Raw genomic sequence first — 14,727 nt, 5'->3', positions numbered from 1 at the left:
TAATGATGAAATGCCTATGTATGTTATGTTGTGAATGTGAACATGAATTAATGCCCCCATTTCAGATACTCTGACGTTTTTCTTGCGCTGTACCCAATGATTTATGAAAACTTGCTTGGGTGAGTCGATGTCCTCATTTTGGTTTTACAGACGTGTTTAAAATGTTTTAGGTACACACTTTATTAGAATATTTATGACATGCACATTGTTCTTTTTGGTAACACTTAGTTATTTTCCCTCGACTCCAACCCCATTCGATGCATGGAACGGATGTGGGTGGAGCCATGTCTACATAACGGTGCTAATTCACTAAAGATCTGACGAAGGCCTTGAGGCCGATACATAAAGCTTATTAAAGAGCAGTGATACTATCAAGAGCAGAATGCTGGTTTCTTCTTTTTTCTCATCTTATTCAATGGATACCATGCACTTGCAAAAAAGATAGCTCAGCTGTGCGAGTGCCTTTTGAATATCTATGAAACCATTCCTTTAGAAATCACAACAAAAATGCAGCCATAGTAAGAAACTTGGATTATTTTACTATTCATAAAAACAAAGTCATCTCCCTCCACACCGTCATTTAAATAGAGTATTATCTCTTACAGTGCACATCAACATTAATACTATTACAGGGTTTCCATGTAAAGTACACTTTTTTTCTTACATTTTACACAAATCATATTACAGCTCTCCTGCTGCTCCAGGATTGCTTCATAAAATGTTAGTGCCTCCATCCCTCCTCCCCCTGCCCACCAACTCTTTCAGTCAGACAGACAGATGTACACAGACCGAGACTACAGACAGTGAGGAGGAACAGGAGGCGTCCCCCCTGTAATCCCATTAATCCCAGGCAGCAGCCCCTGTCCTGTCCTTCCTCTGGCCACTAATGTTAAACTGGAGTTCCATCCTTGGGAGGAGCTTTGGTCTTCCCCTCCTTCCCTGTCCCACCCTCACTGCTTGGGGTCTGGGATACACCCTCTGTCACCTCCCCTTGAGGTGTTACCACCGTTTCTGCTTTGACACCCTCCCCCTTAGCCGGGACAGTCCCCTCCTCCACAGGCAGTTCGGCACCGTCTGATGAAAGTGGGGCTGGCACCTCTAGTTTCAGCTCCTCCTGAATGACATGGGCCTCTGGTTTGTTGTCCATCTCCAGAGCCGGAGTGAGCACATCCTGGGCCTGTGGCGGCTCCCCTAGAGGCAGAGTGAAGCCTATCTTGCTGCTGTCTGCTGGTCCAGCGCTGGGAGAGGCTGTGCTCTTGGCCCCAGCTTCCTTAGTGTGCCCATGCAGCCAGTCCATCTTCTGGAGGTGCTGCCGCATGGCGTCGTCCACCCGAGCATCAATCATGGCCTCCGTTAGGACGCCGTCCTCTGAGGAGTAGGCTGCCGCCTGCAAGAGGACATGGAATACAAGGATTATTACATTACAGTCATCTGAACAAGGATTTTATCATTACACGGACAGTCCAGTAAATCTCTAATAATGTATCTACAAATATACATTTACAGTATTAACTATCTGCAAGATCAGTGTATGAATATTGAGTAATGTATAAGGTAGTTAACAGACAAGGCCCACTTGTCCACAGAATGAGGCTAGCAGGAGAGATGACCATGACACAGCAGCAGTGGAGATCATGGCATACATAGTGATCTACTTCCCAGCTCTGCTTCTATTAATAAGCCCATGGAGGGAGAATAAATGGGTCTAGACTTCCTGGGCTAACCAAATCACCTTGGGTCAGCATTGTCTGATTCTCCCATCCCTAACCAAGTTCCAGCCTGTGCACAGGCTCTCCTTCTAACCAATCATTTATGTCAAATTGGCTTAACTGGAAAATTCTGCACAACACCGCATCACGGTTGTTATCCATTCAGAAAGCATTGATGTATGAACAACAGGGGAAACATGTCACATACCTGCCAGGCCACGGCCAGTTTGGAGATCTCTCTGCCTGACATGCCCTCTGCCCGCTTTGCGATGTCCGAGCACTTCTTTCCATAGTCAAACTGAGCCAGCTTCATTCTCCTGCAGGGACAGAGGAAGATGGAGACAGAGGGGGATTAGAGACAGAAACAGGTCTGAATGGCATCCTGTCTGTCAGAGGAAACAGGCCTGTGTTATGAGGTCTGGTCTGACTATGTCTGGAGAGACACTCCTTAAGTGGCCCAGCTCCTTCCACCAGCTGGCTCTGTTGTCAGCATGTTGTTGTTGATCCTGGTCCAGTTCCCAGTGCCCTATATGCCCCTCTTCCTCTCAGGCTCCAGGCCCTCAGAGACCCACTTTAATTAGTGACACCATGGCTACGGCTGGCTGGGCTCCTGCTTAGTGCTGGGTCACCTGCTCTTAAATACCTGCTCCTGACACTCCACAGCTCTCAGCCAGAGGTCATTTACATGGAACAGGACAGGGAGGTGCCTCCCTCCTCCCAGGCACCCAGTGTTAATGCCTGTCCCCATGTGTTCGTGGGTAGGTGTGTATGTGCCACTGTATGCAGATGACACCAAGGCTGCATTTACACAGGCAGCCCAATTCTTTTGCCACTAAAAAGGGTACCATTTTGACCAATCAGATCTTTTGCCAAAAATTGGGCAAAAGATCAGAATTGGGCTGCCTGTGTAAACACAGCATAAGTGTCTGGGAGTAGCTAGTTACTTGACATCAGAACAGTTGCATTATGCATCCCAGTATAGGAGTGCTTGTGAAAGTGCCCTATTTAAACCTGTGCTGCCATGTCGTGTGGGTGTAATGCTGTATGACTCACTGTCTTCCCCCTGTGGCAGGCTCCAGCACATATCTGTCAAAGTACAGACGCACCAGCCTCTCCCTCTCATCAGGACCCGGCAGGGCGAAGTTTACTATCTCGTCAATGCGGTCGTTGATGGCCCAGTCAAACTGCTCCGGCTGGTTACTGGCCAGCACCATCATGAACCTGGAGGGGGAGACGACACAACAGTGGTACAACAAATCAAATCAAATTGATTTATATAGCCCTTCTGACATCAGCTGATATATCAAAGTGCTGTACAGAAACCCAGCCTAAAACCCCAAACAGCAAGCAATGCAGGTGTAGGAGCACGGTGATTAGAGCGCTGTAATATCTGAGGGACATGGTACATCAGAGGTCTTGGGCGTAGATATAAAATGTCTAAATAGAAGAAGTGGTTGTAGAGCTGACTTGTTACTCTGCTCTCCAGTGCGATACAGGAATGCGTTCAAAGTGGCTCTGAGCTCTTCACTGATCTTTTCCTGCAAACAGAGAGAGACAACTTGAATTCTGTTTTCCAATATTTCTACAAGATCAGAGTTTTGGTTGTGCTATGAAATACAGGAAGGTAGAGAACAGACTTACAGTAGACCTCTTGCGAAGGAATGCATCGGCTTCATCAACAAACAGCAGCAGGCTGTGTCAGAGGAGAGAGAGGGTTGCATTAGCAGAGCTGCACTGGTCTTACATCATTCTCTGTACATTGTTTAATGTGCATGTCTGTGTAATGCAAGTGCAAATGTATTTAATGTCAAGTTGTCTAGACGCTTACGTTACATGGTTGCACACGGTTACATCATGGTTACATTTACATGAAGTTCTATAAATAGTGTGATGCTACTGCGAGTGAGGCTAGCATACCCGCGGCGACTGGTGTTGGCCCAGTCAAAGACTTTGTGCATAGCGGTGACACCCTCACGGCCCATGGGCGCCACATCTCCACCAGTCATGATGGCATAGTCCATCCCAGAGTGCACTGCCAGCTTCTACTCAGAACACAGAGAGATAGTTACCAACATATACAGATACCAAGATAACACCTCTTGTCATAGACAAGATGAGTCGGTGCGGGACCTACCTTGGCGAAGAGGGTCTTGCCAGTACCCGGTGGGCCATACATGAGAATGTTCCTGTAGAGCCCCTTGTTCTGACGCGTGTTCCTCGTTGCTATAGCAATATCACGTACACGTTCTTCTAAGTTAGGCTGTGCGGAGCAGAGGGAATAATTAATTTCAGGGAGATCAACATTTCGGCTCAAAGCAGGGCTGCAAAAACATACGTGTGCACAGCATTCTCTATGAATGTCCCTAGCCGCGTCCTCAGAGCATGCACAGACCAGCTGGCTGGTGTGTTTACGGGCATATTCAATCTCTCCCTATCCCAGTCTGCTGTCCCCACATGCTTCAAGATGGCCACCGTTGTTCCTGTACCCAAGAAGGCAAAGGTAACTGAACTAAATGACTATCGCCCCGTAGCACTCACCTCTGTCATCATGAAGTGCTTTGAGAGACTAGTCAAGGATCATATCACCTCTACCTTACCTGCCACCCTAGACCCACTTCAAGTTGCTTACTGCCCCAATAGATCCACAGACGATGCAATCGCCATCACTCTGCGCACTGACCTATCCCATCTGGACAAGAGGAATAGCTATGTAAGAATGATGTTCATTGACTATAGCTCAGCATTCAACACCATAGTACCCTCCAAACTCATCATTAAGCTCGAGGCCCTGGGTCTGAACCCCACCCTGTGCAACTGGATCCTGGACTTCCTGACGGGCCACCCCCAGGTGGTGAAGGTAGGAAACATCACCTCCACTCCGCTGATCCTCAACACTGGGGCCTCACAAGGGTGTGTGCCCAGCCCCCTTCTGTACTCCCTGTTCACCCATGACTGCGTGGCCAAGCACGCCTCCAGCTCAATCATCAAGTTTGCAGACGACACAACATTAGTGGGCTTGATTACCAATGACGATGAGACGGCCTACAGAGAGGAGGTGAGGGCTCGGAGTGTGGTGCCAGGAAAACGACCTCTCCCTCAACGTCAACAAAATTAAGGAGCTGATCGTGGACTTCAGGAAACAGCAGAGGGAGCACAGTGGAGAAGGTGGAAAGCTTCAAGTTCCTTGGCATACACATCATGATGAATAACTGAAATGTACCACCCACACAGAAGAAGGTGAAGAAGGCGCAACAGAGCCTCTTCAACCTCAGGAGGCTGAAGAAATGTGGCTTGTCACCTAAAACCCTAAATTCTTTACAATTATTTACTGCACAATTGAAAGCATCCTGTCGGGCTGTATCACCGCCTGGTACGGCAACTGCTCCGCCCACAACCGTAAGGCTCTCCAGAGGGTAGTGCGGTCTGCACAACGCATCACCGGGGGCAAACTACCTGCCCTCCAGGACACCTACAGCACCCGATGTTACAGGAAGGCCAAAAAGATCATCAAGGACAACAACCACCCGAGCCACTGCCTGTTCACCCCGCTATCATCCAGAAGGCGAGGTCAGTACAGGTGCATCAAAGCTGGGACCGAGAGACAAAAACAGCTTCTATCTCAAGGCCATCAGACTGTTAAACAGTCATCACTAGCACATTAGAGGTTGCTGCCTATAGGCATAGACTAGAAATCACTGGCCACTTTAAGGAATGGAACACTTGTCACTTTAATAATGTTTACATATCTGGCATTACTCATCTCATATGTATATACTGTTTTCTATGGATTCTCATTCACTTAATAATGTTTACATATCTTGCATTACTCATCTCATATGTATATACTGTATTCTATACTATTCTACAGTATCTTACTCCGTTCCACTCTGATATACGTCGTCCATTTATACATAGTCTTAATTCATTCCTGGTAGCCTAGTGGTTAGAGTATTGGGTAGGTAACCTAATGTTTGCTATATTGAAACCCTGAGCTGACAAGGTAAAAAATCTGTTGTTTTGCGCCTGAACAAGGCAGTTAACACACTGTTCGTAGGCCGTCATTGCAAATAAGAATTTGTTCTTAACCGACTTGCCTAGTTAAATAAAGGTAAAAAAATAAATAAAAAATCCTACTCAGATGTGTTTATTTATATGTTGTGTAATTTGTTAGATATTACTGCACTGTCGGAGCTAGAAGAACAAGCATTACACTACACCTGCAATAACATCTGCTAATCACGTATATGTGACCAATAAAATGTGATGTTTCTTTCATACATGTGCTGGGTATAATATCGATACGAGACTAAGGTATGGCTCTCTGGTGCTCAGGTGTGTGCTGAGTGTCGGTACTCACACTGAGCACTACTCCCTCCAGGGCATCCTGAGGTTTACTTGTGAGGCGCTTTGACATCTAAGAGAGGGGAAAAATCAGAAGATGCACCTTCATCGTACTAAAAAATGTGGGTTTTGGAAACTTAAGTTAATCACAATAAAAAAACACCAAAAGCATCAGACAAAGGACGTATACAGTGCATTCGGATAGTATTCAGACCCCTTGACTTTTTCAACATTTTGTTACGTTACAGCCTTATTCTAAAATTGATTAAAATCAGGTTTTTCCCCCCTCATCAATCTACACACAATACCCCATAATGACAAAGCAAAAACAAGTTTTTATAAATGTTAGCACATTTATAAATAAAATATATAAATATCACATTTACATAAGAATTCAGACCCCTTTACTCAGTACTTTGTTGAAGCACGATTACAGCCTCGAGTCTTCTTGGGTATGACGCTACAAGCTTGGCACACCTGTATTTCTTCTCTGCAGATCCTCTCAAGCTCTGTCAGGTTAGATAGGGAGCGTCGCTGCACAGATATTTTCAGTTTGATCAAGTTCAAGTCCGGCCTCTGGCTGGGCCACTCAAGGACATTCAGAGACTTGTCCCGAAGCCACTGCTGCGTTGTCTTGGCTGTTTGCTTAGGGTCGTTGTCCTGTTAGAAGGTGAACCTTCGCCCCAGCCTGAGGTCCTGAGCACTCTGGAGCAGGTTTTCAACAAGGATCTCTCTGTATTTGCTCCGTTCATCGTTCCCTCGTTCCTGACTAGTCTCACAGTTCCTGCCACTGAAATACATCCCCACAGCATGATGCTGCCACCACCATGCTTCACCGTAGGAATGGTGCCAGGTTTCCTCCAGAAGTGACGCTTGGCATTCAGGCCAAAGAGTTTGAACTTGGTTTCACCAGGCCAGAGAACCTTGTTTGTCCTTCAGGTGCCTTTTGGAAAACTCCAAGCGGGCTATCATGTGCATTTTACTGAGGAGTGGCTTCCGTCTGGCCACTCTACCATAAAGGCCTGATTGGTGGAGTGCTGCAGAGATGGTTGTCCTTCTGGAAGGTTCTCCAAATTCTACAGAGGAACTCTGGAGCTCTGTCAGAGTGACCATCGGGTTCTTAGTCACCTCCCTGACCAAGGCCCTTCTCCCCCGATTGCTCAGTTTGTCTGGGCGGCCAGCTCTAGGAAGAGTCTTGGTGGTTCCAAACTTCTTCCATTTAAGAATGATGAAGGCCACTGTGTTCTTGGGGACCTTAAATGCTGCAGAAATGTTTTGGTACCCTTCCCCAGATCTGTGTCTTGACACAATCCTGTCTCGACGCTGTACGGACAATTCCTTCGACCTCGTGGCTTGGTTTTGGCTCTGACATTATGTAGACAGGTGTGTGCCTTTCCAAACCATTCCAATCAATTGAATTTACCACAGGTGAACTCCAATCAAGTTGTAGAAACATCTCAAGGATGATCAATGGAAACAGGATACACCTGAGCTCAATTTCGAGTCTCATAGCAAAGGGACTGAATACTTACATAAATAAGGTATTTATGTTTTTTATTTCCATAAATGTGCAAAAATTTCTACAAACCTGTTTTCACTTTGTCATTATGGGGTATTGTGTGTTGATTGATGAGGGGAATTTAAAAAAAAAAATCAATTTTAGAATAAGGCTGTAACTTAACAAAATGTGGAAAAGGGGAAGGGGTCTGAATACTTTCCGAATGCACTGTATAATGCACAGCAGGGCCTCTACCTTGATCGGGTGCTTGATCGCCTCCGCAACAGTGATGCGAGAAGTCTCTCTGACCAATGAGGGCTTCCCGAGTCGGGCCTCAATGTAGCGCCCTGCCACAGCTGTGGCGTTCCGGGCAGAATACACACCTACAGCCAGCAGAGTCAGTCCTGCCACCTGGTGGTGTGGGGGGGGGGGGGGGGGGGAAATTACACTACATTTAGAGACGCTCCAAGGACAACTCAAATCAGATATAAACATATAACATATCATACACTCAACAATTAGTTAGTGAGCATTTCTCCTTTGCCAAGATAATCCATCCACCTGACAGGTGTGGCATATCAAGAAGCTGATTAAACAGCACGATAATTACACAGGTGCACCTTGTGCTGGGGGACCATAAAAGGCCACAAAAATGTGCAGTTGTCACACAACACAATGCCACAGATGTCTCAAGTTTTGAGGGAGCATGCAATTGGTATGCTAACTGCAGGAATGTCCACCAGAGCAGTTGCCAGATAATTTTATGTTAATTTCTCTACCATAAGCCACCTCCAATGTTGTTTTAGAGAATTTTTTAGTACGTTCAACCGTCCTCACCACCGCAGACCACATGTATGGCATCGTATGGGCGAGCGGTTTACTGATGTCAACGTTGTGAACAGAGTGCCAAATGGTGGCGGTGGGTTATGGTATGGGCAGTTATAAGCTACAGACAACAAACACAATTTAATTTTATCGATGGCAATTTGAATGCACAAAAATACTGTGACGAGATCCTGGGGCCCATTGTGAGGCCCATTGATTTTTAGGGTATTTGTGACCAACAGATGCATATCTGTATTCCAAGTCATGTGAAATCCATAAATTAGGGCCTAATTCACTTATTTCAATTGACTGATTTCCTCATATAAACTGTAATTCACTAAAATCTATGAAATGGTTGCATGTTGCATTTATACACTGCTCAAAAAAATAAAGGGAACACTTAAACAACACAATGTAACTCCAAGTCAATCACACTTCTGTGAAATCAAACTGTCCACTTAGGAAGCAACACTGATTGACAATAAATTTCACATGTTGTTGTGCAAATGGAATAGACAAAAGCTGGAAATTATAGGCAATTAGCAAGACACCCCCAATAAAGGAGTGATTCTGCAGGTGGTGACCACAGACCATTTCTCAGTTCCTATGCTTCCTGGCTTATGTTTTGGTCACTTTTGAATGCTGGCGGTGCTCTCACTCAAGTGGTAGCATGAGACGGAGTCTACAACCACACAAGTGGCTCAGGTAGTGCAGCTCATCCAGGATGGCACATCAATGCGAGCTGTGGCAAAAAGGTTTGCTGTGTCTGTCAGCGTAGTGTCCAGAGCATGGAGGCGCTACCAGGAGACAGGCCAGTACATCAGGAGACGTGGAGGAGGCCGTAGGAGGGCAACAACCCAGCAGCAGGATCGCTACCTCCGCCTTTGTGCAAGGAGGAGCACTACCAGAGCCCTGCAAAATGACCTCCAGCAGGCCACAAATGTGCATGTGTCAGCATATGGTCTCACAAGGGGTCTGAGGATCTCATCTCGGTACCTAATGGCAGTCAGGCTACCTCTGGCGAGCACATGGAGGGCTGTGCGGCCCCACAAAGAAATGCCACCCCACACCATGACTGACCCACCGCCGAACCGGTCATGCTGGAGGATGTTGCAGGCAGCAGAACGTTCTCCACGGCGTCTCCAGACTCTGTCACGTCTGTCACATGTGCTCAGTGTGAACCTGCTTTCATCTGTGAAGAGCACAGGGCGCCAGTGGAGAATTTGCCAATCTTGGTGTTCTCTGGCAAATGCCAAACGTCCTGCACGGTGTTGGGCTCTAAGCACAACCCCCACCTGTGGACGTCGAGCCCTCATACCACCCTCATGGAGTCTGTTTCTGACCGTTTGAGCAGACACATGCACATTTGTGGCCTGCTGGAGGTCATTTTGCAGGGCTCTGGTAGTGCTCCTCCTTGCACAAAGGCGGAGGTAGCGGTCCTGCTGCTGGGTTGTTGCCCTCCTACGGCCTCCTCCACGTCTCCTGATGTACTGGCCTGTCTCCTGGTAGCGCCTCCATGTTCTGGACACTACGCTGACAGACACAGCAAACCTTTTTGCCACAGCTCGCATTGATGTGCCATCCTGGATGAACTGCTCTACCTGAGCCACTTGTGTGGGTTGTAGACTCCGTCTCATGCTACCACTAGAGTGAAAGCACCGCCAGCATTCAAAAGTGACCAAAACATCAGCCAGGAAGCATAGGAACTGAGAAGTGGTCTGTGGTCACCACCTGCAGAACCATTCCTTTATTGGGGGTGTCTTGCTAATTGCCTATAATTTCCAGCTTTTGTCTATTCCATTTGCACAACAACATGTGAAATTTATTGTCAATCAGTGTTGCTTCCTAAGTGGACAGTTTGATTTCACAGAAGTGTGATTGACTTGGAGTTACATTGTGTTGTTTAAGTGTTCCCTTTATTTTTTTGAGCAGTGTATATTTGAGTCATCTGCAATTTGCATAAGGATGAGCATAAACAAGTATGTAGAGTGGAAGGAAGGTTTCACCGTAGCTGTAACTTTATCCCAGTCCGACACAAAAGCCTGGAATCCTTCCCCAAACACAGCACCTGCAGTCCTGAAAACACACAAATATACAGAGACAGTCAGGTCTCCAATAGTATCTATCTTTATGGTCTGTAGTGTAATACACAAGGTGTGTCTCAGCATATAGTCTCTAGTACAGCATGTCTTTGGCTCAGCGTATAGTCTTCATAGAGTATGTCCTTGTCTCAGCGTATAGTCTCCAGTACAGCATGTCCTTGTCACAGCATGTCTTTGCCTCAGCGTATAGTCTCGTAGAGTATGTTCTTGTCTCAGCGTATAGTCTCTAGTCCAGCATGTTGTCTCAGCGTATAGTCTCTAGACAGTATGTTCTTGTCTCAGCGTATAGTCTCTAGACAGTATGTTCTTGTCTCAGCGTATAGTCTCTAGTCCAGCATGTTGTCTCAGCGTATAGTCTCTAATACAGTATGTTCTTGTCTCAGCGTATAGTCTCTAGACAGTATGTTCTTGTCTCAGCGTATAGTCTCTAGACAGTATGTTCTTGTCTCAGCGTATAGTCTCTAGTCCAGCATGTTGTCTCAGCGTATAGTCTCTAGTCCAGCATGTTGTCTCAGCGTATAGTCTCTAATACAGTATGTTCTTGTCTCAGCGTATAGTCTCTAGACAGTATGTTCTTGTCTCAGCGTATAGTCTCTAGTACAGTATGTCCTTGTCTCAGCGTATAGTCTCTAGACAGTATGTTCTTGTCTCAGCGTATAGTCTCTAGACAGTATGTTCTTGTCTCAGCGTATAGTCTCTAGACAGTATGTTCTTGTCTCAGCGTATAGTCTCTAGTCCAGCATGTTGTCTCAGCGTATAGTCTCTAATACAGTATGTTCTTGTCTCAGCGTATAGTCTCTAGACAGTATGTTCTTGTCTCAGCGTATAGTCTCTAGTCCAGCATGTTGTCTCAGCGTATAGTCTCTAATACAGTATGTTCTTGTCTCAGCGTATAGTCTCTAGACAGTATGTTCTTGTCTCAGCGTATAGTCTCTAGTACAGTATGTTCTTGTCTCAGCGTATAGTCTCTAGTACAGTATGTTCTTGTCTCAGCGTATAGTCTCTAGTACAGTATGTCCTTGTCTCACCGTATAGTCTCTAGTACAGTCTGTCTGTGCTCTGCTGCCTTCAGGCGGATCTGCTCACGGATGATGTCTGCGTTTTCCCGCTCAACGCGCGCCCGCGCTTTAGATTCCGCCTCTACGCGTAGCAGCTCATTCTTGTGCCTCAGCTGCATCTCGTGCTCAATTGTTGCTGCGTGGAGAGGATACATTAGTGGACATTTCGTGATTGCCAGACCCCATATGGCTATATTGACCAGTGAACATAGAAGCAGAACCATATTCCTGGAGGCTGCGTGAGAATACTAAATGGGGTCAGTACCTTTCCTCATGGCTTCCTGTTTAAGCACAGAGTCCTCCTGTTTCCGAAGGTTGTCCTCATTCAGGGCTTGCTGAGGACACCAAGGAGAGGCCACACTCAGTCAGTTGGACATGGCATTTTCACTGTACATCTTTATAGCCTAAACAGGACTGAATTGATATTGCAGCTAATGGCAGTTGATCTTACCTGTTGCTTGAGTTGATCCTCATACCTCTGTCTAGCAAGTCTGTCTTGGAACTGTGCTCTCTGTGAAGGGATAGAGAAGGTAACCTTAGTAAAACATGTATGGCGCCCTCTGCTGGACAGATATGTAATCCCTTGTTCCACTCCCTCTCATTGTAGTCTCTGTTTCAACAGAATTAAAGCTAATTGTGCAAACAATTTCAAGCTTACAGACACAATTCTACTCTCTACAAACTCCTCAAAATCGCTTAACTACTACAGGGAAAATGCTTCCTTCTACAGTTTACCCATACATGATGATCCATGCTATTAGCCCATCATTGACCACATACTATGTAGTACAATGAATACTACTGCACAATCACCCCCTCTGCAGTACCACTAAACCCTTCCTCTGCTCTCCTCTCACCGATTGATGCTGCTTGGTCTCCTCGCCGACAGTTTTCCTCCTCTCCTCCCCTTGAATACGCAGCTGATCCCCCTTCAGCTGCTCCACTGCCGCCTCGTACTCCTTACACCATCACACACACAAAGGGAACAATTAGCATGATCAGATTTAAGATAGTACTGGTTTTTGGTGTCCTACACATTACTCTGCATGTGCCTTGTTTAGTGCAACTGTACCTTGATTTTGGTCTGGTGTTCCATCTGAACAGATTGCTCCTGCATGCGAGCCAGATCCAGGGCCTCTTTGGCATGACCTGAAATTAAGACAAGGTATTGGACATTAGTTGTTCAGATATACGTTTCATTTAATGACGGTAGCTATATTCCAACTACACTAAACAAAAATATAAAACGCAACATGTAAAGTGTTGGTCTCATGTTTCATGAGTTGAAATAAAAGATCCCAGAAATGTTCCATAAGCACAAAACGCTTATTCCTCAAAAAAATGTATTTTCCAAATTTGTTTACATCCCTGTTAGTGAGCATTTTATCCTTTGCCAAGATAATCCATCCACCTGACAGGTATGGCATATCAAGAAGCTGATTAAACAGCATGGTCATTATACAGGCGCACCTTGTGCTGGGGACAATAAAAGGCCATTCTAAAATGTGCAGTTTTGTCACACAACACAATGCAACAGATGTCTCAAGTTGAGGGAGTATGCAATCGGCATGCTGATTACACAAATGTCCACAAGAGCTGTTGCCAGAGAATTTTATGTTAATTTCTCTACCAGAAGCTGCCTCCAATGCTGTTTAAGAGAATTTGGCAGTACGTCCAACCAGCCTCACAACCACAGACCATGTGTAACCACGTCAGCCGAGGACCTCCACATCAGACTTCTTCACCTGCGGGATCGTCGGAGACGAGCCATCCGGACAGCTGATGAAAGTGAGGAGTATTTTGGTCTGTAATAAAGCCCTTTTGTGGGGAAAAACTTGTTCTGATTGGCTGGGCCTGGCTCCCCCGTGAGTGAGCCTGGGTCCTGAGTGGGTGGGCCTATGCCCTCCCAGGCCCACCCATGACTGCACCCCTGCCCAGTCATGTGAAATCCATAGATTATGGGCAAATTAATTTCAATTGACTGATTTCCTTATGAACTGTAACTCAGTAAAATCGTTAATTGTTGTATTTATATTTTTGTTCAGTATACTTTGAAATTCTAAGTGTAATGCTTGCATGTTTGACTAGAGCAAAGATTAACTATATACTGACTAGCTATTTGGCAAAGGGTGTGAAAGAATGACCTTTGCACCGTTCACCTTGAATACACTAAATTCCAACATGAATGAAAATGTGCAGAACAACGTTCAAACCAAGCAGTGAAACCTGTGATTCTCGTTTACTACAGTGTTATGTTCTACTGACAGTGTCATCGGGATTTGATAGTTAGTTTACTAGATTAGATACCCGTAGGAACTAGGAGAATATATGTCAGACACCGGCCCGTGTTGCATCAGCATCACTGCTTAGGCTGTAAAGCATGCTGCGGGTGCATCGGTCTTATTGGGGATATAAACTAAATGTTTCAAGCTAGCTACTAGCTCTACAGTACTATATATAATAGAGTTATCATGCAAGACACTTACGAGACTTGTCGAGATCCTTCGCCGCTTGGGCCGCTCGCTCCAGCCCGGTTGGGTCGAAGTTACTCCATTTGTCCTTGGGTTTATCTCCGCCACCTCCGGAGCCGCCAGCCGGTGGAGGGGGTGGCGGTGGAACCGGGAATTCCGGGGGAGCCTCGGGCTGCCCCTTATTCAGGCCGAACAGCCAGGACATGTTTCGGTAAACGGAGAATAAGCTGCAGCCCAGGCCGGTAAAGGTGATCAGGTTTGGCTGTCAGTCGCTACACTTCCTCCACACGCGTGTCACGCTGCCGTCTTTGCGCAAGTGCAGGAGAGGACAGATTTTCCCTGAAAGACAAGCATGCTGATTGGTTACGAGGAAAAATATATTACTCTCATTGGTTGTCCTTTGCAGAGGTCAAACATGTAGTCACACCCATAAGAGGGTATGGTAGCCGCAATGGCCCAAAACAGGAAGGTCTTATAATTAACCTGAATAACTTAACTGGAAGGCCATGTCACAAAATTAATTGATAGTTGCATCATACGCGGAGTTTTTGTTGGACTTCGTTCAACAGAAAGCAGTTTTTCTTTGGAATGTAATTAGCTAACATTTTATATGCTGTTTGGATATCTACGTAACACAATGCAGTAGCATTTTAAGGAAACCTGAATTTAATTTTTAAACAAATTAAATTGACAGTTAGTGAATAATTATGAACATTCTATGTA

The 14,727-nt window shown here is 45.8% G+C and overlaps 1 protein-coding gene across 1 annotated transcript; it reads right to left on the bottom strand.

Moving 5' to 3' along the window:
• Window positions 1–516: 516 nt before the first annotated feature.
• atad3 (ATPase family AAA domain containing 3) lies at window positions 517–14,309 on the bottom strand. The gene is made up of 16 exons (XM_039010409.1): window positions 14,020–14,309; window positions 12,606–12,682; window positions 12,391–12,492; window positions 11,985–12,044; window positions 11,799–11,868; window positions 11,504–11,669; window positions 10,380–10,449; window positions 7,804–7,959; window positions 6,067–6,123; window positions 3,844–3,969; window positions 3,627–3,751; window positions 3,351–3,402; window positions 3,177–3,247; window positions 2,763–2,930; window positions 1,918–2,026; window positions 517–1,387 (listed from the first exon to the last, which is right to left on the bottom strand). The coding sequence occupies exons 1-16, from the start codon at window positions 14,207–14,209 to the stop codon at window positions 890–892; spliced, it is 2,097 nt and encodes a 698-aa protein (XP_038866337.1). The 5' UTR covers window positions 14,210–14,309; the 3' UTR covers window positions 517–889.
• Window positions 14,310–14,727: the final 418 nt, after the last annotated feature.

This window comes from Salvelinus namaycush, chromosome 2, assembly GCF_016432855.1.
Source record: "Salvelinus namaycush isolate Seneca chromosome 2, SaNama_1.0, whole genome shotgun sequence".
Classification (NCBI taxonomy): Eukaryota; Metazoa; Chordata; class Actinopteri; order Salmoniformes; family Salmonidae; genus Salvelinus; species Salvelinus namaycush.
The sequence above is the reverse complement of the archived record's forward strand: the minus strand, read 5'-3'. Positions and strand labels throughout refer to the sequence as shown.

What these genes read in the sequence shown, in the direction of transcription:
- atad3 (XM_039010409.1), bottom strand. Translation starts at nt 14,209, where the DNA reads ATGTCCTGGCTGTTCGGCCTGAATAAGGGGCAGCCCGAGGCTCCCCCG. An exon ending in GAAGGATCTCGACAAGTCTC is followed by an intron (nt 12,683 to 14,019) that starts GTAAGTGTCTTG and finishes TCTTAATTTCAG; the next exon opens with GTCATGCCAAAGAGGCCCTG. An exon ending in TGGAGGGAGTAGTGCTCAGT is followed by an intron (nt 3,970 to 6,066) that starts GTGAGTACCGAC and finishes TGCTCCGCACAG; the next exon opens with CCTAACTTAGAAGAACGTGT.